General features: G+C 37.5%; 1 protein-coding gene across 5 annotated transcripts in view; it reads right to left on the reverse strand.

Moving 5' to 3' along the window:
- Positions 1 to 26,364, reverse strand: part of CFAP95 (cilia and flagella associated protein 95) — a 110,277-nt gene that overhangs the window by 14,248 nt on the left and 69,665 nt on the right. For 3 of the 5 annotated variants that reach the window (XM_070375782.1, XM_005897471.2, XM_070375780.1), the window contains one exon: positions 16,043 to 16,100. The exons of 1 other annotated variant lie outside the window; for it this stretch is intronic. In XM_070375782.1, the coding sequence (XP_070231883.1) occupies positions 16,043 to 16,100 (58 nt within the window). Of the gene's footprint in view, positions 1 to 15,368; positions 15,565 to 16,042; positions 16,101 to 26,364 lie in introns of those variants that run through there. One more of the 5 variants, XM_070375779.1, reaches the window with a different exon arrangement.

The raw sequence follows: 26,364 nt of genomic DNA on the forward strand, positions 1-26,364 counted from the left end.
GGGAAGAAGTGTTTAGAAATTGTATATAGAAAAAGATTTGTGGATTATTTCACATTATTGGCTGATCCACTATTCTGGTGCCACACAGACCCTGAGTTCTGACAAAGTACTCAAGATATCACTGACAAAGTACTCTTAAGATATCTTAAGATATCACTGAATTGTCCGAGTCTTCCGGATAGATGAGGGTAACAGAATTCGTCTGAAGTATGGAATGGGTGGGCAACAGAGCACACAGCTTAAGCAGAGCTGTACTAGAGGAGGCATTTCACAGGAAGAATTTAAAGGACTTACTAGCCTAACTGGGGATAAAGAATCGAAGATGCTCATACCTTCAAATCTGGATGGCTGGGAGAGTTCTAACACCATTAAAAAGAATTAAAAAGACATGGAGATGAGGAGGACTTGTTAAAGGGGGCAAATGATGAGTCACTTCTCAGACATTTTTAATTAGAGATGACATCAGTACAAAATTCTTATTTGAAAGGTAATGCTGTTGGACAGATGTCCAGGAGAGAAGTCAGTGCCCTGTGCACAGCAGTGATAATTGATTGGGTAAAATAGCGATAAAGAATATCACTAGGACCATGGATTATATTTGAATATGGACTCTGGCTTTCATAATTATCCTGTATCAATTTTCTGTGAGGCTGAAAACTTTACCATGGCTATGTGTCTGTTATTAAGAAATGCACGTTGAATTATTTATAGGTAAAGAGGCACAAAGTCTCCAATCTACTCTCAAATGGTAAATAATTGGTGACTCTAGGTAAAGATTATATGGGAGCTCCTTGTGCTGGTCTTATAAATTTCCTGTAAGTTTGAAATTATATAAAAATAAGTTACCCCCTCAAAGGTGATGGTTACAGAGCCATGGGAGTGGATTAATTTTCTGAGATTATGTAAAATGAGAGGAGCAGGGTTCTGGGACCCAATTCTTGGGAATACTTATGGCTGGGTTCATAAAAAAGCCATGAAAGACAGAGACAAAAAGTCATGGAGAGAGCATTGCAAAGCTATAGATTCTAAGGAAAGGCGGGACACAAAGAATGCAGTGGTAGCCAATGACTACTCACTTCCAAAGAAGCATCATAGAGGGCAAGACCTGATAAAACACAACCAACAATAAGAATCAATCTCTTGTCATCTTTGACTGTGCTGTTTCAGAGAATGGTTGGGGAAACCAAAACATCCTGATAGAAGATGGAAAAAGAGTGTCAGAGAAAGGAACACAGAGGGCAAATAGGCCCTGCAGCAACGGGAACTACTAAAGACCCAGCAAGAGAATCACTATACAGAAAATCTGCATTAAGGCTAATAAAGTTTTCTTTTTCCTTTCCTTCTCTTTTTCTTCCTTCTTATTTTTAACAGATAATAGAAAAATAGGTTAGGATATTACAGAGGGTCCTCTTGAGTGCCCAGTCAACCTTCCCTCCTTGTGAAAGACAAATAAGACATGGTTTTACCACGTACATCAGTAAAATGTATCAGTAAGTGATGAGTATCCAATTCTTAGATTCCCATCCCTTTCCCACCTCATTCCCATAACCTCTAAGCATCATTTATCTTACAAACCATTTTTTCAGGATAAAATGACATTGCTGTTTCTTAGTCAACCATATACCCAGTCCTTACCCATTTCTGTGGTTTCACTTATTCTTATTTGATTTCATCCTGTTTTTTTAGGACTTTTTATTTTTCATAGTTTTATTTCTCAAGGTCATTTTCAGTTTTAGTCCTGCCTTCTAGAATATCAATAACTCTACCTAACTTAATATCACTAGATAATTTGAGAGCAGTCTCAATTCCTTCATCTAGAGAGCTCATCCATAAAAATACATAATGGGTTGTTTCCTGCCCAAATCAGTCACTGGGAACTAACCTTGTGTCCACCATTACAAATAGCTATTAGCCACCTGGTATTCATACAGCAAAGATCATTCTTCCCTAGCATGCCTTTAAGCATCCTCATTTGGTGTACTCCATTTACTCTTTAAAATGTATGGAGGCAACAAGCTTATTTATCCAAATGTCACATTGGATGGAATTTAAAAAGATATTAAAGTAGATTGTTGTGATATTTTGTTTAATTTCAGTATATATCACATATAAAATTCTTCCCTACTCACATGCACTTGGCTGAAGACCTGTCTTCCCCTAATTAGGCTGTCTTCTAAACACACAGAGTGATGTGGGAAGAAAAGAACAATTCTCCTACAGCCAAAATTACTTTACTAACTCTGGGAATCACAGGTCATAGGCATTTTAGACAGATTCCTTTGTTCATTTCCCTACATTACTTTTAAATTGATTTCATTTCTATTGGATATTTTTTCCTCAATGATTGAATAAGAGTAACTGGCATATGCAGCTGTAAAGAACATGCAGATAGTTGGATATATTTAAGAAACCTTTATATATATCTTTTCATTTGGTAAAATTTTACAAAGGAGAAACATTTGTAACAAATAAAAGTATTCAACCAAAGAAAATAGTCATGGGAAGTTCAAGGAAGTATAGACTGTGAATATAAGTATAAACATCTATATCATTAATGAGTTAGGGTTAGGGTCATCCCAAAGAAAAATATGGAGGTCTATATGAATCAGATCAGATCAGATCAGATCAGTCACTCAGTCGTGTCCAACTCTTTGAAACCCCATGAATCGCAGCACGCCAGGCCTCCCTGTCCATCACCAACTCCCAGAGTTCACTCAGACTCACGTCCATTGAGTCAGTGATGCCATCCAGCCATCTCATCCTCTGTCATCCCCTTCTCCTCCTGCCCCCAATCCCTCCCAGCATCAGAGTCTTTTCCAATGAGTCAACTCTTCGCATGAGGTGGCCAAAGTCCTGGAGTTTCAGCTTTAGCATCATTCCTTCCAAAGAAATCCCAGGGCTGATCTTCTTCAGAATGGACTGGTTGGATCTCCTAGCAGTCCAAGGGACTCTCAAGAGTCTTCTCCAACACCACAGTTCAAAAGCATCAATTCTTTGGTGCTCAGCCTTCTTCACAGTCCAACTCTCACATCCATACATGACCACAATGAATAGTCACATCAAAAAATAACCTTTTCAGTGCAGTTCAGTCGCTCAGTCGTGTCCACCTCTTTGTGACCCCATGGACTGCAGCATGCCAGGCCTCCCTGTCCATCACCAACTCCTGGAGTTTACCCAAACTCATGTCCATTGAGTCAGTGATGCCATCCAACCATCTCGTCCTCTGTCATCCCCTTCTCCTCCCACCTTCAATCTTTCCCAGCATCAGGGTCTTTTCTAATGAGTCAGTTCTTTGCATCAGATGGCCAAAGTATTGGAGTTTCAGCTTCAGCATCAGTCCTTCCAATGAATATTCAGGACTGATTTCTTTTAGGATTGAATGGTTGGATCTCCTTGCAATCCAAGGGACTTTCAAGAGTCTTCTCCAACATCACAGTTCAAAAGCATCGATTCTTTGGCGCTCAGCCTTCTTTATAGTCCAATTCTCACATCCATACATGACTACTGGAAAAACCATAGCTTTGACAAGATGGACCTTTGTTGGCAAAGTAATGTCTCTGCTTTTTAGTATGCTGTCTAGGTTGGTCATAGCTTTTCTTCCAAGGAGCAAGCATCTTTTAATTTCATGGCTGCAATCACCATCTGCAGTGATTTTGGAGCCCAAAAAACTAAAGTATGTCACTGTTTCCATTGTTTCCACATCTATTTGCCATGAAGTGATGGGACCGGATGCCATGATCTTAGTTTTCTGAATGTTGAGATAGAGAGAATAGATATGATAGTCATATTATCTATATATCTTATCTATCTCTCCATCTTATCTATGTGTCTATTAATCTCTATATCTAAATAAAGATCAATGAGAGAAGCTGGGGAAGCCTTGTGGAACTATATGAGCAACTGCCAAATGATACAAAGGTTAAAGCTTGTCGTTGTTGCTCAGTCGCAATCATGTCCGACTCTTTTCAACCACATGGACAATAGCATGCCAGACTTCCCTGTACTTGACTATTTCCTGAAGTTTGCTCAAACTCATGTCCATTGGGTCAGTGATGCCATCTAACCATCTCATCTTCTGTTGCCCTCTTTTCCTTTTGCTTTCAATCTTTGCCAGCATCAGAGTCTTTTCCAATTAGTCAGCTCTTCCCATCAGGTGGCCAAAGTGGAGCTTCACTTTTCAGCATCAGTCCTTCCAATGAATATTCAGGATTGATTTCCTTAAGGGTTGATTGACTGGTTTGATCTCCTTGCAATCCAAGGAACTCTCAGGAGTCTTCTCCAACACTACAATGGGAAAGCATCAACTTTTAGACCCTCAGACTTCTTTATAGCCCAACTCTCACATCCAGCATGACTACTGGAAAAACAATAGCTTTGACTATATGGACTTTTGTCAGCAAAGTGATGTCTCTGCTTTTTAACATGTAGTCTGGTGGTGGTGGTGTAGTCACTAAATCACGTCCGACTCTTGCAACCCCATGGACTATAGCCTGCCAGGCTCCTCTGTCCATGGGATTCTACAAGCAACAATACTGGAGTGGGTTGCCATTTCCTTCTCCAGGGGATCTTCCTGACCCACGGATTGAATCCAGGTTTCCTGCATTGCAGGAAGAGTCTTTACCAACTGAGCTACAAAGGAAGCTCTTTGTCAAAACTCTCCTTCCAAGGAGCAAGTGTCCTTTAATTTCATTTCTTCAGTAATCATTGCAGTGATTTTGGAGCCCAACAAAATAAAATATTTCACTTTTCCCCCTTCTATTTGGCTTCCCAGGTAGCCCAGTTGGTAAAGAATCCGCCTGTCAATGCAGAGTACGTAAGAGACATGGGTTCAATCCTTGGGTCAGAAAGATCCCCTGGAGTAGGAAACAGCAGTCCAGCAGTCTTTCCTGGGAAATCCCATGTACAGAGAAGCCTGGAGGGCTACAGTCCATGGGGTTACAGAGTCGGACATGACTCAACACACACATATTTGCCATGAAGTGATGATGGGGCCAGATGCCATGATCTTAGTTTTTGAATGCTGAATTTTAAGCCAGCTTTTTCACTCTCTTCTTTCAACCTCATCAAGAAGCTCTTTTAGTTCTTCTTCACTTTCTGCCATTAGAGTGGTATCATCTGCATACCTGAGGTTATTGATATTTTTCCCAGCAATGGTGATTCCAACTTGTGATTCATCTGGCCTGCCATTTCACATGATGTTCTCTTCATAGAAGTTAAATAAGCAGGGTTACAAAAAACACAGCCTTGATATGCTCCTTCCCCAGTTTTGAACCAGTCCATTGTTCCCTGTCTGGTTCTAACTGTTGCTTCTTAACCTGTATACAGGTTTCTCAGGAGACAGGTAAGGTGATCTGGTATTCCCATATCTTAAAGAATTTTCCACAGTTTTTTTTTTGATCCACACAGTCAAAGGCTTTATAGCATAGTCAATGAAGCAGAAGTAGATGTTTTCCTGGAATTCCCTTGCTTTTTCTATGATCCAATGAATGTTGGAAATTTTATCTCTGGTTCCTTTGCCTTTTCTAAATACAGCTTGTATGTCTGGAAGTTCTCGGCTCATGTACAATTGAAGCCTAGCTTGGAGGATTTTGAGCATTACCTTGCTAGCATGTGAAATGAGTGCAATTGTGCAGTAGTTTGAACATTCTTTGGCATTGCCCTTCTTTGGGATTGGAATGAAAACTGACCCTTTCCAGTCCTGTCGTCACTGCTGAGTTTTCCAAATTTACTGGCATATTGAGTGCAACACTTTAATAGCATCATCTTTCAGGATTTGAAACAGTTAAACTGGAATTCCATCACCTCCACTAGCTGTGTTTCATAGCGATGCCTCTTCAGGCCCGCTTGGCTTCACATTCCAGGATGTGTGGGTCTAGTTGAGTGACCACACCTTCATGGTTATCTGGGTCATGAAGATCTTTTTTGTATAGTTCTTCTGTGTATTCTTGCCACCTCTTCTTGATCTCTTCTGCTTCTATTAAGTTCATACCATTTCTGTCCTTTATTGTGCCCATCTTTGCATGAAATGTTCCCTTGATATATCTAATTTTCTTGAGATCTCTAGTGTTTCCCATTCTATTGTTTTCCTCTATTTCTTTGCATTGTTCACTTAAGGCGGCTTTCTTATCTCTCCTTGCTATTCTATGGAACTCTGCATTCAGTTGCATATATCTTTTCCTTTCTCTCTTGCCTTTCAGTTCTCTTCTTTTCTCAGCTATTTAGAAAGCCTCCTCAGACAACCACTTTACCCTCTTGCATTTCTTTTTCTTTGGGATGGTTTTGGTCACAGCCTCCTGTATAATGTTACAAACCTCTGTCCATAGTTCTTCAGGCACTCTGTCTACCAGATTTAATCCCTTGAATCTATTCATCACCTCCACTGTATAGTCATAGGGAATTTGATTTAGGTCATACCCAAATGGCCTAGTGATTTTCCCTACTTTCTTCAATTCAAGCCTGAATTTTGCAATAAGAAGCTCATGATCTGAGCCATAGTCAGCTCCAAGTATTTTTGCTGATTTATAAAGAGTTTCTCCATCTTTGACTGCAAGGAATATAATCAATCTGATTTCACTGTTGACCATCTGGTGATATCCATGTGTACAGTCATCTCTTGTGTCATTGGAAGAGGGTGCTTTTGCTATGACCAGTGTGCTCTCTTGACAAAACTCTGTTTGCCTTTGTCCTGCTTCATTTTGTATCTTAAGACCAAACTTGTCTGTTATTGCAGGTATCTGGACTTCCTACTTTTGCATTCCAGTCCCCTATTATGAAAAGGACATCTCTTTTTGGCATTAGTTCTAGAATATCTTGTAGCTCTTCATAGAACCATTCAACTTTAGCTTCTGTGGCATTTGTGGTTGGGGCACAGACTTGGATTATTATTGTTATGTTCAATGGTTTGTCTTGGAAATGAACTGAGATCATTCTGTCATTTTCTAGATTGTACCCAAGTACTACATTTCAGACTCTTTTGTTGACTTTGAGGGATACTTCATTTCTTCTAAAGGACTCTTTCCCATAGTAGTAGATATAATGGTCATCTGAATTAAATTCACCCATTCCTTCCCATTTTAGGAAATGTGGTCTCTTAGCACTCGGAGAATGCCATGAGACTCAGATTCAGAATTATTTGCCTATAAGCTACAAAATCATGGCCATATGTATGTTTCAGGTCAGCACACATATGTACAACACATATTGAGATCTTTCAGGTATGAATATACATCAAAGAAAGCCACCATCTCCTTCTGAACCCAAGTAAGAGAAGGCTGTTTCTGTGGTTAACTAGAAGCAGGATTTTGAAACACCTTGATGTCAATCAAAAAATATTAGGTACAATCATGTGACCTCTCTTCCTTCTTCTCCAATTCCACTCCATCACCACTACACCTCTTTTGCAGAAGAATGTAAACCTCTCTCTCATTTCATTTCAGTCAACAGTACATAATAAGATAAACAAGAGTATTCAGCAAAGGGCCATGATTATACTCTTAGTAGACAGTGAGTCAGAACCTTAACAGAAGAAAAAAGAAAAAATTAAATAGTAGATATATTAAGATGCAGTACAAAGCGAAGTAGTACTAAAATAAAAATTATGAAGACACATTATGGACTCTGAAACATTACCTAATTAAAGTTCAACCTTAATTTTTTGGATGAAAGCTTGGCAAAACTACACTCTATTCTAGACTACAAGGCTTACACATGATTATTCAGTGTGACCAGATTTACAATGAACAACTTTTCATGCTATTACATTTTTAAAACAATAATAATAACAAAAGAACAAGAAAAAAAGAAAAAGACTATCTACACTGGAATTATGGAAGATCACAGGGACACAGAATGGAGCAGATACAAAGAGAAGGGCTTAAAAAGAAGTGGAAATGAAAGCTAATTTAGTTCAGATGGGTAATGTTTCCTACAGAAACCCCAACCTGTTCTAGATTCACTTTCTGACCCAACTATTGGTGGTTTTTGGTAAGTCACTCTTTCCCTTATCTTCTTTTTAAAGCCCCTGTTAGACATCCCTTCCTGGGAAGCAGGAAACTAAGGGTAATTCCAGGCTTTAAGGAGTTTCTTTCATGTTTCTGAGCCTAATAAAACAATAAAAGGCTCTTGATAGTGCTCAAGGTGACTCCTAGCTGAGGTGTATCTTGGTTTGGGATGATATTCAAAGTATTTATAAATCAATACACACCAAGCACTTTGGACAAGTTTTAGATGCCCCTGTCAGGCAGGTGTTAAGCTACCAGAAAGAAAATCCAGGCTCAGCCCACTGAGCCATGAGGCACAGAAAGCCCAGTGTCTAAGGCCCATAGTATTTTAAAGTTCCCACAAAAGTGTTTTAATTTATTTTAAAATCAGAATTTTCAAAGTGACTATAACAATAATGTGAATGTACTTAGTGCCACTAAATTGTAAACTAAAAAAAGGTTAAAATGGTACTTTTATATTATATATATTTTACCATAATGAAAAATGCAAATGCCATTTTGAAAAACTAACTCTATTAAATGATAGAAACTCATATTGAAGCCAGGAAATGATGCCAGTAATTTAATACCCATAAACATCTCAAGGCAGTAAGCAATGGCAGCTATTATACAGAAAATTTTGCTTAAAATAGAGTACCAAAGTCCAAAAGTATTTCTCAGGAAAAGATGAGTGTTGTATGATTTAGTTTTGTGTAATAACACCTACTGGACTTCCCTGGTGGCTGAGCAGTAAAGAATCTGCCTGCAATGCAGGAGACGCAGGTTCAATTCCTGAGTCAGGAAGATCCCCTAGAGAAGGAAATGGCAATTCACTCCAGTGAAGATCCCCTAGAGAAGGAAATGACAATTCACTTCCTGGGAAATCCCATGGCCAGAGAAGTCTGGCAGGCTACAGTCCATGGGATCACAAAAGAGATAGATACGACTTAGCATCTAAACAACAACAAAAATAACACCCATAGTATACTGATAATTTCAGGAGGGTCAACAATAACATGATCACATAACATGGCTATAAAATACAATAGTATAGTCACAAATAATCAAAAATAGGCAAGGAGGCAGAACAGTATAAAAATATAAAAGAAAAAAGGATAGGTAATCTTTACAAAATACCAGTGAGAAATGCAGCCTAAAAATACATCTCTTCAATAAGCCTTTCAATTAGCAAAAGAGATACTGATGTATAGAACAGTCTTTTGGACTCTGTGGGAGAGGGAGAGGGTGGGATAATTTTGGAGAATGGCATTGAAATATGTATAATATCATATATGAAACGAGTCGCCAGTCCAGGTTCGATGCACGATATTGGATGCTTGGGGCTGGTGCACTGGGACGACCCAGAGGAATGGTTTGGGGAGGGAGGAGGGAGGAGGGTTCAGGATGGGGAACACATGTATACCTGTGGCAGGTTCATTTTGATATATGGCAAAACCAATACAATATTGTAAAGTTAAATAAAATAAAATTTAAAAATAAAAATAAAAATAAATAAATTAACAAAAGTGAATATAATCCAACCTGGATTATATTTGCCTTTATGGCAATACAGTTGTAAAATAAATTATTTAATTTTTTTTTTCTTTCAGTGGAAGAAGGAGCCCATGAAAGTCCTTAGGGCCCAGGTAAGTCATAATGTACCCCTGGGTCCTGGGAGTCCAGAATGCTGGGCTACTGAGGCAGCAGGGTTCTGGAGAACACAAGGCCACAGCAAATTTCTAAATAGCACAGAAATATCAATATTTTAACAATGCTGTATCCATACCAGGGCACAGAATCCCGGTGACAGGGTAGGTCAATCCTACCACTGTTGGGAATATTTTAAACAGATACAGCCTCTTTCTTACCTACTGGGCAACACTGCTTAGGTTCCTTGTAATCAATTTGGAATGCATGCCAGCTTTAACACGTAACTCTCTAAGAGTTCCTCAGTTTTTTATCTCTGAAAGAACTGAGATATGAAACATTTTCTGGCTTAAAGCTACACATATGCCTGGAAAGATAATTCAATAGACAGCTCTCTTTAGGAAAAAGGATGGTAATTCACACAGTAAAGACCAATCTTCTTCGTCTTCTTCTTCTTCTAAGTTGCTTCAGTCGTGTCCAACTCTGTGCAAACCCATAGACGGCAGCCCACCAGGCTCCCCCATCCAATCAGATGTACTCAAATGGCAGCTGCAGGGCTGGGAGGAGCCATGAATCTCCAAAATGCTCCCACCGAGGGACTGGTCATTTGACTCAGTCTTTGGTCCTACCTTTCTTTCCTACTATCTTGTAGGCTGACGTCAACACTCATATGTAGAATCTAGCCAACACTCTCACTTACCATTTTTTCACCTTCTCAAGTCAATGGCTTAGATTCCATTATAACACCTCATTCCCATGACCACATCTTGGGATCTGTGATTCCCCCAGATTGTTCTAAACCAGAAATATCAATAAATTCCAGCACATCCCCTTCACTCACTACCTCTAATTCTTTTAGCTCTCTCACTCCTTCACTATTGCCATGCTTGTTCTTTTTTTTAATTCCCTACTCCTCAACTTCCTGAGTTTGCTAGTCCATGCCTGAAATAATTATTTTCCTTACTAATTCTAAGTGTGTTCAGTTGACTCTCCACCATTACCCTCTCCTCACTTGTCCTTTGTCTAAAAGATTCATGTACCCTACAAACATCCAGTCTTAGACCAATCTTCTGATGTAATATCTCTGTGACTTTTCCTTTATTTTGGTTCTTTGGGAGACGGATAGGAAAGATTTTAAGAGAAGGTATCTTTCATTGAAATTAAATACTCCCTTTAGGAAGTGGAATTCTGAAGAAGAAACTTGCAATTCTCTTTCTTTTCTCTCCTTAGAAATAATTTCATAGCTTCCTAATATTTTGGATTTATTATTCATATAGGGAGATTATTTGGATTCCCTTAAGACTTCTTAGGGCTTCCCTGGTGGCTCAGACGGTAAAGTGTCTGTCTGCAATGCAGGAGACCCAGGTTCGATCCCTGGATTGGGAAGATCCCCTGGAGAAAGAAATGGCAGCCCATCCAGTATTCTTGTCTGGAAAATCCCATGGATGGTGGAGCCTGGTAGGCTACTGTCCATGGGGTCACAAAGAGTCGGACACAACTGAGAGACTTCACTTCACTTCAAGACTTCTTATAATTCCATCCTACTTTATGCAAATGTGAATTAAGCAAATGTAAGAGACCACAATATAAAAATTTATAAAGCCTCAATTCATGCATAAAATTTGAGATAATACAAATCAAAATATTTTAAGATTTCTCCAGAAACTGCATAATTGCAAAAGTGATAGACTGAGTGAATGGTGAGTTGTGTTTATGTAAAGGCCACATGGTGAGGTCTCTAGCAAGTAAAAAATATTCTCTTTATTTTGTCAGTATTTTATGAATCATATATTTTTTTATGTGAATGGTATCTTCTAAGTCTGAGTTCAGTCACTATTCTGCTATTACTTAACCATTCACTGTCATTACAATTTAAAATAGTTTTTATATTCTATAACAATGTAATGCAAGCATTATTAAATGGGGGTGCTAGAAGCAGTACTGAAAACATGCTCAAAGTCAATTACTTTGACAAGAAACTTAGAAGTAAATGAACAAAACTCTAAATAAAGCCAAACAACTGCCATCACATGCTGCATGCTGTGCTGTTAATGTGGAAACAAGCAACATGAGAAATACTAGACATAATGCTGAAAAAATTAAAAGTACAAATACATAACACAGTGGCTAAAGAGTTATTCACCCAAAAAATACATCCCACATTCTTTATATTTATGCTTATGGGAAAATTAGTCCTTTGAATTTTGTGAGTTTTTAATTATGTGCCTTGCAACTTCCTTTTTTTAGAGATGGGACCAAATCCCATGCAAATAAGGAAATGAGCCTGAAACTCATTTTTAAATAATATATATTTCCTTGTGGTTCTGATTATAAACCACCATGCTTGCTACACTGAAAAATGTTGAAAAGTGTAATAATGAAGGAAATCATCTAGAATTTCAGCATTCACTAGCCAACTTTTATAGCATTTAACAGTTTCTTCAGGCTTTTTTTCCTCCATACTTTTAGATAAAAGTATGGAGGAAAAATACACATACAATTTTGTATCTTAATGATTTTCCTTGACCTTAAATAAGAAGATTTATCAAGACACTAAGAACTATCCATGGACTTTCTAAAGGGTGGAATATATAAATATATAAAATATCTCATTATGTGATTACAACCTATTTAATTAGTACTGTCAGAAAGGAAAACAAAACTTTCCTTTACACTTATAGATTCTTCTGATTAGTCTAAGAATTAAACTGACATAAGACAGATTAGCCAGAAAAAGTCTAATTTAATTTCATACATACAGGAACCTGACATACATGAGAAGGTTCAAAGACAGAAAGATAAAATGAGGTATACATGTCATCCTGAGCTAAGGAATGGGATAGAGGCCTGGGGCGTCCAAAGACAGGAATTGTCTTATTTCAAGACAATAAGAGCAGATGTTTGGCAATTAGACATTTGCCCTGCAATATAGATGCAGCAACTTAGCTAAAATTTATCTCCAGTAATAACTTTTTTTTTTCCTGAGAAAAATTCCCAGTTTAAATTCTTCTAGGTAGTTAAAGGAGGAGATTAGGTTATCTTAACCCACAGGGTCTTTGGCTCAAAAAAATCCTCATGCAGGAGTGAAACATTTTTTGGAGACTCATTCTGAATCCCTAGAGTACTGTACCCAATTCTAAAACACTGAGTAATTTCCAAGTTTGCCATAATAAATAATTCAGTGATGAATATCAATGGATATAAACTTTGTCCCTGGATTGAATTGTTTTTCTTGGGGAAATCCTTAGAATTATTAGATCAAATAGTGTATCAATTCATATTGAAAAATTCCTTTCCAGAAAGACAAACAATTTACAATATTTCTGGCAATAGAAAAAAAAGTAGCCATCTCACCCTAGTGTCACTCAACAGAGTATTATTATTTTAAAAAATATCACCAATTTTTCTAGCAAAAAAATGTACTGTTTTAATCCACACATTCTGTTATTTGTAGACTGGGATTTGCCCTGTATTTGTCAGTTAACTAATAATAATTATTTCCCAATTTGTGAATTGTCTTTATATGCCCTTGGCTCATTTACCTATGGTTGAACAGTTTTCCTGCCAATAAATCTGAATTCTTTATGTATTAAGCATATTAATCCATAAGCCATCATATTTGCTTTTCTAACAGCTTGATTTGTATTTTTTAATAAGCAAAAATACATAATATTATAATATAGGTGGTATCAGGAATCTTTTATTTCCATAAATGGTTATGCCACTGTTTCAAATAACTTTTTATTATTCTCATCTGTTTATACTCTCAAATAACTTTCAGAATCTTAGAGTTCTCAGATAGTAAACAAAGTCCATTGGGATTTTTTAATGTAATTATATTAAATTTATAAATTTAACTTATAATTAATTTAGTTTCCCAGTCCCCTAAACAGTAGATATTCCCTTGTACTTGAGATTTCTGTTTCAGTTACCTTTGGTGTGTATTTATTAAAAAAAAAACAAAACACCCAAAACTTAATGCCTTCAAATAACAATTTATTATTATTTTCTTGCAATCTCTTGTGGTTTGTAGTCAGATGACAACTGAAGCTTCAGTCTATGCCCACGAGGCTGGATGTCCAAGATGCTTTCATCGTTCATAAGTTAAGTATATCATTATCCCTCCTCATGGCCTCTCCCTTCAGCAGAGTAGCCTAGATTTCCTAGCCCGTGGCTCAGGGCTCCAGGAATTGGAAGCAGTCTTATTAAAGCTAGCCTAGATTTGGCACAGAGTTACTGTTGTCATGTTCTATTGCTCAAATCTGTCACCTGACAACCGTGATTCAAAAGGTGGAGGAACATTTAACTCTTGCTGGGTAAGTAGCCTGTCTACCATCTTTGGAGAGGAGCTTCCACATCTTCTTTATTGATCTTTATCTGAGAATTTTCTTCATAAAAGTACTTAAAATTTGTGTTGCTATAGCAATTTGTATGTTTTTTTCTTTTATGGATTGCTTACTAAGCAGTTATTGCTAATATGAAGGAAAAATATTATCTTTGATGTATTTTATATTCAATCACGTTACTAAGTGGTCTAAACTGATTCTAAGTACTTATTATTTTAACATCCTGGTTCTCCTGAGAAGAAATCATACTATCCAAAAATAAAGATTTTTTTTCTCCTCTTTTTCAGTAGCTAAGTCTCTTATTTATTGCACCAGTTAGGACTTCTAGAACAAGACTAATAGGAAGCAGCCTTGTTTTGCTTTTGTTGTATAATGTTTTAAGTACAAGTACATGCTAGTAAAGTAATGCTCAAAATTCTTCAAGCCAGGCTTCAGCAATACGTGAACCGTGAACTTCCTGATGTTCAAGCTGGTTTTAGAAAAGGCAGAGGAACCAGACATCAAATTGCCAACATCTGCCAGACCATCAAAAAAGCAAGAGAGTTCCAGAAAAACATCTATTTCTGCTTTATTGACTATGCCAAAGCCTTTGACTGTGTGGATCACAAGAAACTGTGGAAAATTCTGAAAGAGATGGGAATACCAGACCACCTGACCTGCCTCTTGAGAAATTTGTATGCAGGTCAGGAAGCAACAGTTAGAACTGGACATGGAACAACAGACTGGTTCCAAATAGGAAAAGGAGTACGTCAAGGCTGTATATTGTCACCCTGCTTATTTAACTTCTATGCAGAGTACATCATGAGAAACGCTGGACTGGAAGAAACACAAGCTGGAATCAAGATTGCCAGGAGAAATATCAATAACCTCAGATATGCAGATGACATCAGCCTTATGGCAGAAAGTGAAGAGGAACTACAAAGTCTCTTGATGAAAGTGAAAGTGGAGAGTGAAAAAGTTGGCTTAAAGCTCAACATTCAGAAAATGAAGATCATGGCATCTGGTCCCATCACTTCATGGGAAATAGATGGGGAAACAGTGGACACAGTGTCAGACTTTATTTTTTGGGCTCCAAAATCACAGCAGATGGTGACTGCAGCCATGAAATTAAAAGACACTTACTCCTTGGAAGGAAAGTTATGACCAACCTAGATAACATATTGAAAAGCCAACTTTTTACTTTGCCAACAAAGGTCCATCTAGTCAAGGCTATGGTTTTTCCTGTGGTCATGTATGGATGTGAGAGTTGGACTGTGAAGAAGGCTGAACGCCAAAGAATTGATGCTTTTGAACTGTGGTGTTGGAGAAGACTCTTGAGAGTCCCTTGGACTGCAAGGAGATCCAACCAGTCCATTTTGAAGGAGATCAGCCCTGGGATCTTTGGAAGGAATGATGCTAAAGCTGAAACTCCAGTACTTTGGCCACCTCCTGCGAAGAGTTGACTCACTGGAAAAGACTGATGCTGGGAGGGATTGGGGGCAGGAGGAGAAGGGGACGACAGAGGATGAGATGGCTGGATGGCATCACTGACTCGATGGATGTGAGTCTGGGTGAACTCCGGGTGTTAGTGATGGACAGGGAGGCCTGGCGTGCTGCAATTTATGGGGTCGCAAAGAGTCAGACACGACTGAGCGACTGAACTGAACTGATACTGAAGTTGTAAAACTAGACATATTTTATCAGCATACGTATTTCCCAGGGCTAAATTAAACCACTTATTTTCATATGCTAATATAATACAAATGAATAGAAAGGTAGATTCTTATTCCAGATAAATTGCATTTATGGAGCAGGACAATAAAACAAAGATGAGGAAGAAAGTAACTAATATATTTTAGATACTGCAATATTTTCTCCCTGAAATCTATAAACTTGTTCCCAAAATAAATCATAACCATAAAATATTCCATTAACTCCCACAAATAGCTAATATCTCTAGATAAATATAAAACATCATAAATCTCAACAATTTGTCCTTTCTTCTCAAGCTTGACTATTTACACTAGATGTAAAGAATCATATTAAGCACAGAAATATTAGAATATGGCTTTTCAGCTCTGTTATACTCACAAGTGGCTGATATTCATATGGTGGAGCATATTCTTCAGCATATGTTGTCAATGTACACCTAACAAAGATAAGTCAATATCTGAGAAAAGAATGACTCCAAAAGAAAAACATCTTAATTTTTTAGTAGTATGTGCTTTAAACAAAATAAAAACATTTCAAGGAAAATTGGCCTTAATAAAAATTTTAAATTTTTTAATTTCCCAGGCCTCATTTATAGTGTTAACTATCACCAGCAAGGTGCCTTCCTTCAATTACTTCCAGTATCACCTACTATTCTTCTATGCTAATGATATGCTACCAAGTCCCAAAGCTCAGGTTCATTCCAGACAAGGGTTCTCTTTTCCACTCACTTTGTACTTTTCAAACTTTTTGACCCTATACCCCATGTTCTCTGCTAGTTGGCAACTGAAAAATAATACAAACCAGGTCATCTGAGATTACATAGTTTCCCCAACCTCCACTCCATGAAATACATAGAAATGCTGAGTGAAATACATCCTTCTCCCCCAAGTCTTACAAACACAGTCTAAGACTCAAAGCTGGAGTTTGAACTGCCTATCAAGGGCAGGAGACATGACCTTGGGTTCACAGAAGGCACAGAGCTAAATTGCTACTTATAATCAGGAGTTTGTAAAGGCTGTACCTCCATATGTGTGCGTGCTAAGTGTCCAACTCTTTGTGACACTATATACTGTATCTCACCAGAACTAAACTGCTGCTTCTAGTCAAGAGTCTGTAAATGTTGTACCTACATATAAAAGAGACCAAAGAAACTCTAGCCATCAGACTAGGGAAAATTGCAAGAAAGTTTCTCTCTGTCTAGTACTCAGAATTGGGGAAAATTTTTTTCTCCTATGAGAAATTACTGTCCTGATTCTGTTTCTGGCAATATTATGGGATTAGATGGTCAAAGAAATTCATCTGAGAATTGCAAACCTAAAAATACCAGGAAAAGGACATTTAAACATTTTAACATATGACTGAGCTGAAGGGAGGGTAGAGAACAAGTAGAAGAATTCAAAACTAACTAGGATGTCAACTAAGAATGGTTACTGGGTACAGATGCTAATATTTATCTGGTGCTAACCACCAATTCGGAGAAGGAGATGGCACCCCACTCCAGTACTCTTGCCTAGAAAATCCCATTGACAGAGGAGCCTGGTGGGCTGCAGTCCATGGGGTCCCAAAGAGTTGGACACAACTGAGCGACTTCACTTTCACTTTTCACTTTTCACTTTCATGCATTGGAGAAGGAAATGGCAACCCATTCCAGTGTTCTTGCCTGGAGAATCCCAGGGATGGGAGAGCCTGGTGGGCTGCCGTCTATGGGGTCGCACAGAGCCGGACATGACTGAAGCGACTTAGCAGCAGCAACCACCAATTAATTACTGTCAGATTTTCAAGATGTGATTTCCAGAGGCGCAACATTAGCATTATCTGGGGACTTGTTAGAAATGCAAATACTTGGATGTCACGCCAAGTCCACTTAATTACAAATTCTAGGAGTGGGCCCCACAATCTTGCTTTAACAAGCCGTTTAGGTCATTGGTCCCCTATCTTTTTGGCAAGAGGGACCTACTTCGTGGAAGACAATTTTACCAGACTGGGAATGGGGGGACATGGTTTGGGGATGATTCAAGCAGATTACATTTATTGTGCACTTCATTTCTATTATTATTACATCAGCTCCACTGGAGACCATCAGGCATTAGATCCTGGATGTTGGGGACCCCTGCTCTAGGTGATTCTAAAAGTATGAGTATTGGCAATTAAAAGAACAAAAATTAGAAGTGTAACTTTCAAACCAGCAAATAGGATATTATTTAAAATTTTTAAAGAACACTCTAATAGAAAGCAGGAAAGGATAAAAAAAAAAATGTGAAAATTTTTTTCTGCTCAGAAGACAATTAAAATCATAAAAAACTAAACACCTTGGGTAATCACAAAGAAAGTAAAGGAATTAAACCCATCAGTGAAAATATTTTCTCAAACTTAGATTGAAAATCAAGCTGTATTATATAGCCCAACTCTATGGGGTGTTTTTTGTACTAGTATTTTTTTTTTTTTTTTGGTTTTTGGTTTTCAAGTATAGTTATCTATAATATTATATTAGTTTTAGGTACAGCATAGTGATTCTGTATTCTTATAGATTATACTTCATTAACAGTTATAACAAAATAATGGCTATAATTCTCTGTGTTGTACAATCTATATTTGAGCTTGTTTATTTTATACATAGTGGTTTTGTATATCATACTCCGATCTTCCTCTCCTCCGTTCCTTCTCCCCATTGGTAGCCCACTAGCTTGTTTTCTATGGGTCTGTTTCTGTTTTCCTATATACATTTGTTTGTTTTATTATTTTTTTACATTACACAGATAAGTGATAACATACAGTATGTCTTTTTCCGTCTGACTTTTCTCACTAGGCCTAATATTCTCTAGGTCCACCCATGATGCTGCAAATGGCAGGATGACATTCTTTGTATGGCTGAGTAAAATATATCATTGTATATATATACCACTGTATATATATATATACCACATCTTTATTCATGTGTTCAAGGACATTTTGGTTGCTTCCATATCCTAGCAATTGTAAACAGTGCTGCTCTGAACATTACAGTATATGTATCTTTTCAAATTAGTGTTCCTTTTTTTTCTGGAAATATACTCAGGAGTGTAATTGCTGGATCATAAGGTAGTTCTATTTTTAGTTTTTGAGAAAACTTCATACTGTTTTCCACAGAGTCTCTGCCTTACATTCCCAAGAGTGTGCAGGGGTTCCGTTTTTTCCACATCACACCCACATTTGTTATTTGTGTTCTTTTTTAATGATAGCTGTTCTGATAGGTGTAGGGTGATATCTCATTTTTCTTTTGATTCAGTCAGTTCAGTTCAGTTCAGTCACTCAGTCATGTCTGACTCTTTGAAACCCCATGAACTGCAGCACACCAGACCTCCCTGTCCATCACCAACACCCAGAGTCTACCCAAAACCATGTCCATTGAGTTGGTGATGCCATCCAACCATCTCATCCTCTGTCATCCCCTTCTCCTCCTGCCCTCAATCTTTCCCAGCATGAGAGTCTTTTCAAATGAGTCAGCCCTTCGCATCAGGTGGCCAAAGTATTGGAGTTTCAGCTTTAACATCAGTCCTTCCAAAGAACACCCAGGACTGATCTCCTTTAAGACGGACTGGTTGGATCTCCTTGCTGTCCAAGGGACTCTCAAGAGTCTTCTCCAACACCACATTTCAAAAGCATCAATTCTTTGGCACTCAGCTTTCTTTATAGTCCAATTTTCACATCCATAACATGACTACTGGAAAAACCATAGCCTTGACTAGACGGACCTTTGTTGGCAAAGTAATGCCTCCACTTTTTAATATGCTGTCTAGGTTGGTCATAACTTTCCTTCCAAGAAGCAAGCATCTTTTAATTTCATGGCTCCAATCACCATCTAGAGTGATTTTGGAACCCCCAAATATAGTCAGCCACTGTTTCCACTGTGTCCCCATCTATTTGCCATGAAGTGATGGGACCAGATGCCATGATCTTAGTTTTCTGAATGTTGAGCTTTAAGCCAACTTTTCACTCTCCTCTTTCACTTTCATCAAGAGGCTCTTTAGTTCTTCTTCACTTTCTGCCATTAAGAGTGGTGTCATCTGCATATCTGAGGTTATTGATATTTCTCCCAGCAAACTTCATTCCAGCTTGTGCATCCTTGAGCCCAGCGTTTCTCATGATGTACTCTGCATATAAGTTAAATAAGCAGGGTAACAATATACAGCTTTGACATACTCCTTTTCGTATTTGGAACCAGTCTGTTGTTCCATGTCCAGTTCTAACTGTTGCTTCCTGACCTGCATACAGGTTTCTCAAGAGGCAGGTCAGGTGGTCTGGTATTCCCATCTCTTTCAGAATTTTCCAGTTTATTGTGATCCACACAGTCAAAGGCTTTGGCATAGTCAATAAAGCAGAAATAGATGTTTTTCTGGAACTCTCTTGCTTTTTCGATGGTCTGGCAGATGTTGGCAATTTGATGTCTGGTTCCTCTGCCTTTTCTAAAACCAGCTTGAACATCTGGAAGTTTATGGTTCACGTATTGCTGAAGCCTGCCTTGGAAAATTTTGAGCATTACTTTACTAGTGTGTGAGATGAGTGCAATTGTGCAGTAGTTTGAGTGTTCTTTGGCATTGCCTTTCTTTGGGATTGAAATGAAAACTGACCCTTTCCAGTCCTGTGGCTGCTGTTGAGTTTTCCAAATTTGCTGGCATATTGAGTGCAACACTTTCACAGCATCATCTTTCAGGATTTCAAATAGCTCAACTGGAATTCCATCCCCTCTACTAGCTTTGTTCATAGTGATGCTTCCTCAGGCCCACTTGACCTCACCTTCCAGAATGTCTGGCTCGAGGTGAGTGATCACACCATTGTGATTATCTTGGTCATGAAGATCTTTTTGTACAGTTCTTCTGTGTATTCTTGCCACTTCTTGATATCTTCTGCTTCTGTTAGGTCCATACCATTTCTGTCCTTTATCAAGCCCATCTTTGCATGAAATGTTCCCTTGGTATCTCTAATTTTCTTGAAGAGATCTCTAGACTTTCCCATTCTATTGTTTTTCTCTATTTCTTTGCACTGATCACTGAGGAAGGCTTTCTTATCTCTTCTTGCTATTCTTTGGAACTCTGCATTCAAATGGGTATATCTTTCCTTTTCTCCTTTGCTTTTCACTTCCCTTCTTTTCACAGATATTTGTAAGGCCTCCTCAGACAGTCATTTTGGTTTTTTGCATTTCTTTTTCTTGGGGATGGTCTTGACCTGTCTCCTGTACAATGTCACATACCTCCATCCACAGTTCATCAGGGACTCGGTCTATCAGATCTAGTCCTTTAAATCTATTTCTCACTTCCATTGTATAGTCATAGGAATTTGATTTAGGTCATACCTGAATGGTCTAGTGGTTTTCTCCACTTTCTTCAATTTCAGTCTGAATTTGGCAATAGGGAGTTCATGATCTGAGCCACAGTCAGCTCCCAGTCTTGTTTTTGCTGACTGTATAGAGCTTCTCCATCTTTGGCTGCAAAGAATATAATCTATCTGATTTCAGTGTCGACCATCTGGTGATGTCCATGTGTAGAGTCTTCTCTTGTGTTGTTGGAAGAGGGTGTTTTCTATGATGAGTGTATTCTTTTGGCAGAACTCTATTAGCCTTTGCCCTGCTTCATTCCTTATTCCAAGGCCAAATTTGCCTGTTACTCCAGGTGTTTCTTGACTTCCTACTTTTGCATTCCAGTCCCCTATAATGAAAAGGACATCTTTTTTGGGTGTTAGTTCTAGAAGGTCTTGTAGGTCTTCATAGTACCGTTCAACTTCAGCTTCTTCAGCATTACTGGTCAGGGCATAGACTTGGATTACCATGATATTGAATGGTTTGCCTTGGAAACGAAGAGAGATCATTGTGTTGTTTTTGAGTTGCATCCAAATACTGCATTTTGGACTCTTTTGTTGACCATGATGGCTACTCCATTTCTTCTAAGGGATTCCTGCCCACAGTAGTAGATATAATGGTCATCTGAGTTAAATTCATCCATTCCAGTCCATCTTAGTTCACAGATCCCTAGAATGTCGATGTTCACTCTTGCCATCTCCTGTTTGACCACTTCCAATTTGCCTTGATTCATGGACATAACATCCAGGTTCCTATTCAATATTGCTCTTTACAGCATTGAACCCTGCTTCCATCACCAGTCCCATTACAACTAGGTGTTGTTTTTGCTTTGGCTCCATCCCTTCGTTCTCTCTAGAGTTATTTCTTCACTGATCTCCAGTAGCATATTGGACACCTACCGACCTGGGGAGTTCATCTTTAAGTGTCCTATCTTTTTGCCTTTTCATACTGTTCATGGGGTTCGCAAGGCAAGAACACTGAAGTGTTTTGCCATCCCCTTCTCCAGTGGACCACTTAATGTTTTGATTTGCGTTTCTCAAATAATTAACAATACTGAGCAGCTTTTCATGTGCCTCTTAGCCATCTGTGTGTCTTCCTCAGAAATATGTCTATTCAGGTCTTCTGCCCAATTTTTAATGGGGTTGTTCGTTTTTTTATATTGACTTATATGAGCTATTTATATATTTTGGATATTAACCCCCTGTTGATCACAGCATTTGAAAATATTTTCTCCTATTCAATAGGTTATCTTTTCATTTTGTCAGTGGTTTCATTCGCCATGCAAAAGCCTTTAAGTTTTGTTATCCTATTTGTTTATTTTTGTTTTTATTTATTTTGCTTTAGGAGACAGACTCCAAAAAGCACTGCTATGATTTATGTCAAAGAGTGTTCTGCTTATGTTTTCCTCTAGGAGCTTTATGGTATCTGGTCTTACATTCAGGTCTTTAATCCATTTATAATTTATTTTTTGAACATGGTTTTAGAGAATGTTCTAATTTCATTCTTTTACATGTAGCTCTCCAGTTTTTATGTCCAGCACTATTTATTGAAGGGAGTGTCTTTTCTCCACTGTATATTCTTGCCTACTTTGTCATAGATTATTTGACCATGGATGCATGGGTTTATTTCTAGACTCTCTAGTCTGTCTCATTAATCTATGTATCTGGTTTTATGCCGGTACCATGTTCTTTTGATTACTGTAGCTTTTTCGTAGATTCTGAAGTCAGCAAGAATGATACCTTCAGCCTTGTTATTTTTTCTGACGATCACGTTGGAAATTTTTTGCCACACATTAACACGCAGTAGTCTTTTGTGGTTCCATATAAATTTTAGGATTATTTGTTCTAGTTCCATGAAAACTGTCATGAGTATTTTAACAGGGATTGCATTAATTGCTTTCTTTGAAAAGTATGGCCATTTTAACAATATTAATTTTCTAATCCATGAACATGGGATATCTTTCCATTTTAAAATATCATCTCTAATTTCCTTTATATATTTTAAATATCATCTTCAATTTAAATTTATAAAAATATAAATCAATATTTTATAGTTTTCAGAGTATAGGTATTTCACCTCCTTGGTTAAGTTTGTTCCTAGGTATTTTATAATTTCTTATTCAATTTTAAATAAGCCCCCTCCCTTTTTTTCTTTCTCTTTCTGAAAGCTCATTATTAGTGATTAATAATATACAGATTTATGTATATTAATCTTGTATCTTACAACTTTACTGAATTGATTTATTAGTTCTAATAGTTTTTTTTGGAGATTTTAGGGTTTTCTATATGCAGTATCAGGGCTTCCCTGTTAGCTCAGATGATAAAGCACCTACCTGCAATGAGGGAGACCTGGATTTGATCCCTGGGTTGGGAAGATGCCCTGGAGAAGGAAATGGCAGCCCACTCCAGTACTCTTGCCCGGAAAATTCTGTGGATGGAGGAGCCTGGTAGGCTATAGTCCATGGGATCCCAAATAGTTGGACATGACTGAGCAAATTCACTGGTTCACTGGATACACAGTATCATGTCATCTGCCAATAGAAACAATTTTACCTCTTCCCTTCCACCTTGGATGCCTTTTATTCCCTTTTCTTATATGACTACTGTGGCTAGGACTTCCAGTACCATGTAAATAGAAGTGGCAAGACTGGGCATCCTTGTCTTGTTCCAGACTCTTGGCATATATTGGTGCATGAGCTGTGGTAAACTAGCCATGGTCACAGTACTGTTCTGGGCTATCTCTGAGGCATTGCTTGAGTTAGCACTAACAATGGCCATTGTGCCTCCACTGAGAACCAAGTCATTTTTGTATCCCATGGCCAAGCTTTTTCCCTGGTCTTGGCAGTCCTAGATCTCTGTGATGTGAAGTAAGTGAGGCTAGAGCATTTGCTCACCTCAGGCTGGGGCACATGCCAAAGTGTTTCCAGGAAACCCAGCAACCAGTAGAGCAGTCTTCAATTGACGTCTGATCTGCCTCAGAATCCAGGCTTCACATAACCCTTCTATTAGTCTCAGCAGTCCTCCAGCCAGCCAAGGGGGCTCATCTCTCCTTTTCTGGGCCCTAGGACTGGGGTACCTGATATGTGACTTGAACCATTCAGTCTCTGGGGCATGTCTCCACTCATGCAATCTTTTTCTTCTGGGTCCCCTCCCAGGGGCACAGATTCCAGGTTGACTGCTTTTCTTTCCTCTCTACTTAATTACATGTGTACTTTTGTTATAGTCTTGGTTGAACAGAGGTCTTTCTTCCAGTTTCTAGTTAGCTTACAGTGAGAATTTTTCCACGTGTAGATGTATTTTTTAATGTGTTCATGGGGGGAAGTGAGTTCCATGTCCTCCTACTCTATATCTTGGTTGATCTTCTCCCCAACTCTATGCTTTTTACACCTAAAATAAAATTATTTTCCAAAAAATGTTTGAAAATAAAAGGATATTAAAAATACATATTCAGCAAATATTAACCAAAAGCAACTGTTCTTATTAATATCATATGTAATTGATATTGAATCAAAAATTATTAGTTATAAAGATCATTACTTACTGATTAAAGGAATAAGTCACTAAAGAAGACATAATAATCCCAAATCAATAAACCTAACAACACAGAGAATATGTAAGACAAAAAATGACAGAATCACTAGGATAAAATGACTAATTCATGGTTATAGAGGAAGAATGAACCACATGCCTAGAACTTGGGTTCCTTAAACCTATATCTACATACATCTTCCAATACCGTATAGATTAACAGCAAACAAAATCATGTAGGTATTGATGCATAGAGTGTAACAGAGGCTAGAAAAGACTACAAACTTCTGTTTACACAGAGGTGGGAGAACAATCCAGAATCAGTAGAAGCAGATCCAGAGCCCATTTAGGAGCAAAATCAGGCAAGGATTACACGGAAAAGGAGAAAGAGAAATACTGAGAACAAGCTGGGAAAATGCTGAAAACAAGCCTGAGACTAGAGGATTTGAACATCGGCTTTCGAAGAAAAAGACTTGGAAATTATGAAAGACCACAATAGCAGTCTTGGGAAGGCACTGCCTCTAGAAAACTAACAAGGTAAAGAAAAATAAGAAATTAAGCCCACAAGTTAAGGGTCCTAGAACCACCACTCTTTCATAAAAGATGCCATTAATGAAATAAAGCTCATTTCACTGATTCAACAGAAGAGGGCACTCCTGAACCAAGATATTGAGGAAACTGCCCAACTTCCATTCCCTCTTTGTACAATTACATGGTTGCTACTATTCCAAGAAATCTCAATATATTTAAATAGCAAAAGGCAACATTACTATAAGAAGAAAACAATAAGTGAAAATCAAAACTAAACTGATGAAAATCCTCCCAAGAAATATTTTCCCAAATAGTCACAGAAGCTCTCCATCAACATTTGTATTCAATGATGTACTAAAGATTCTGGCAGATACAGTAAAACAAGAAAACGAAGCACAAATATACTAATGTGAATGGAAGAACAATATTCTCATTTTCCAACAGATGATAAGGTTGTACGTTAGACTACCCAAAAGAATCTACAAATCATAAAAATAGGCAACTTTCAGGGAGGTTGTTAGATATAAGATCAATATACAAAAATATAACAGCCATACACCAATAACAAGAAATTAGAAAGTGTAATTAGTGGTAAAATCCCACTTATAATTGCAATAAAATCTCTGAGCTTCCTATAGGAATACAACAGAAGATTGACATTTATGCAGAAAATGTATAAAAAAATCAAAAGGACATAAAGAACTGATTTATAATGGATGGCTTAACATATGTTACATATGTGTATGTGTATATATATAATTTCTAAAAGGTTTAATGTTTGATATTTTATATATAGGTCTTGATTAAATTTTAATTTAAAACTTCTATTGCTCAAAAGACAGTATAAACAGTTATAAGACTAGGAGTTATTATAATATAAAATTAACTAAAGCAAGATTAGCCCATATTTTATAAATTCTTACAAATCAATAAAAGACATCTCATAAAAATGGGTTTTTTAAATAACCAGTCAATTCATACTAGAAAAATCAGAATGACTAATGAAATTTTAAAATGAATTAAAATTTAAAATTCAGACAAATTTAGTGATTAGTGAAATGCAAAGTAAAACTACAAGATATAACATGTTATATCCATTAGATTGGTAAAAACTAAAATTTTTCTAAATGTTGATAAAAATCTGAAAGAATGAAGATATTAGTACACTATTGGTGGCAATATTTTTACAAAATTGAAGATGCACACATCTTTTTTTTTAATGCAAATACATTAACACTTTATTTTTTTTTTAATTTTATTTTTAACCTTTACAATATTGTATTAGTTTTGCCAAATATCGAAATGAATCC

The sequence above is a fragment of the Bos mutus genome, chromosome 8 (assembly GCF_027580195.1).
Source record: "Bos mutus isolate GX-2022 chromosome 8, NWIPB_WYAK_1.1, whole genome shotgun sequence".
Taxonomy (NCBI): Eukaryota; Metazoa; Chordata; class Mammalia; order Artiodactyla; family Bovidae; genus Bos; species Bos mutus.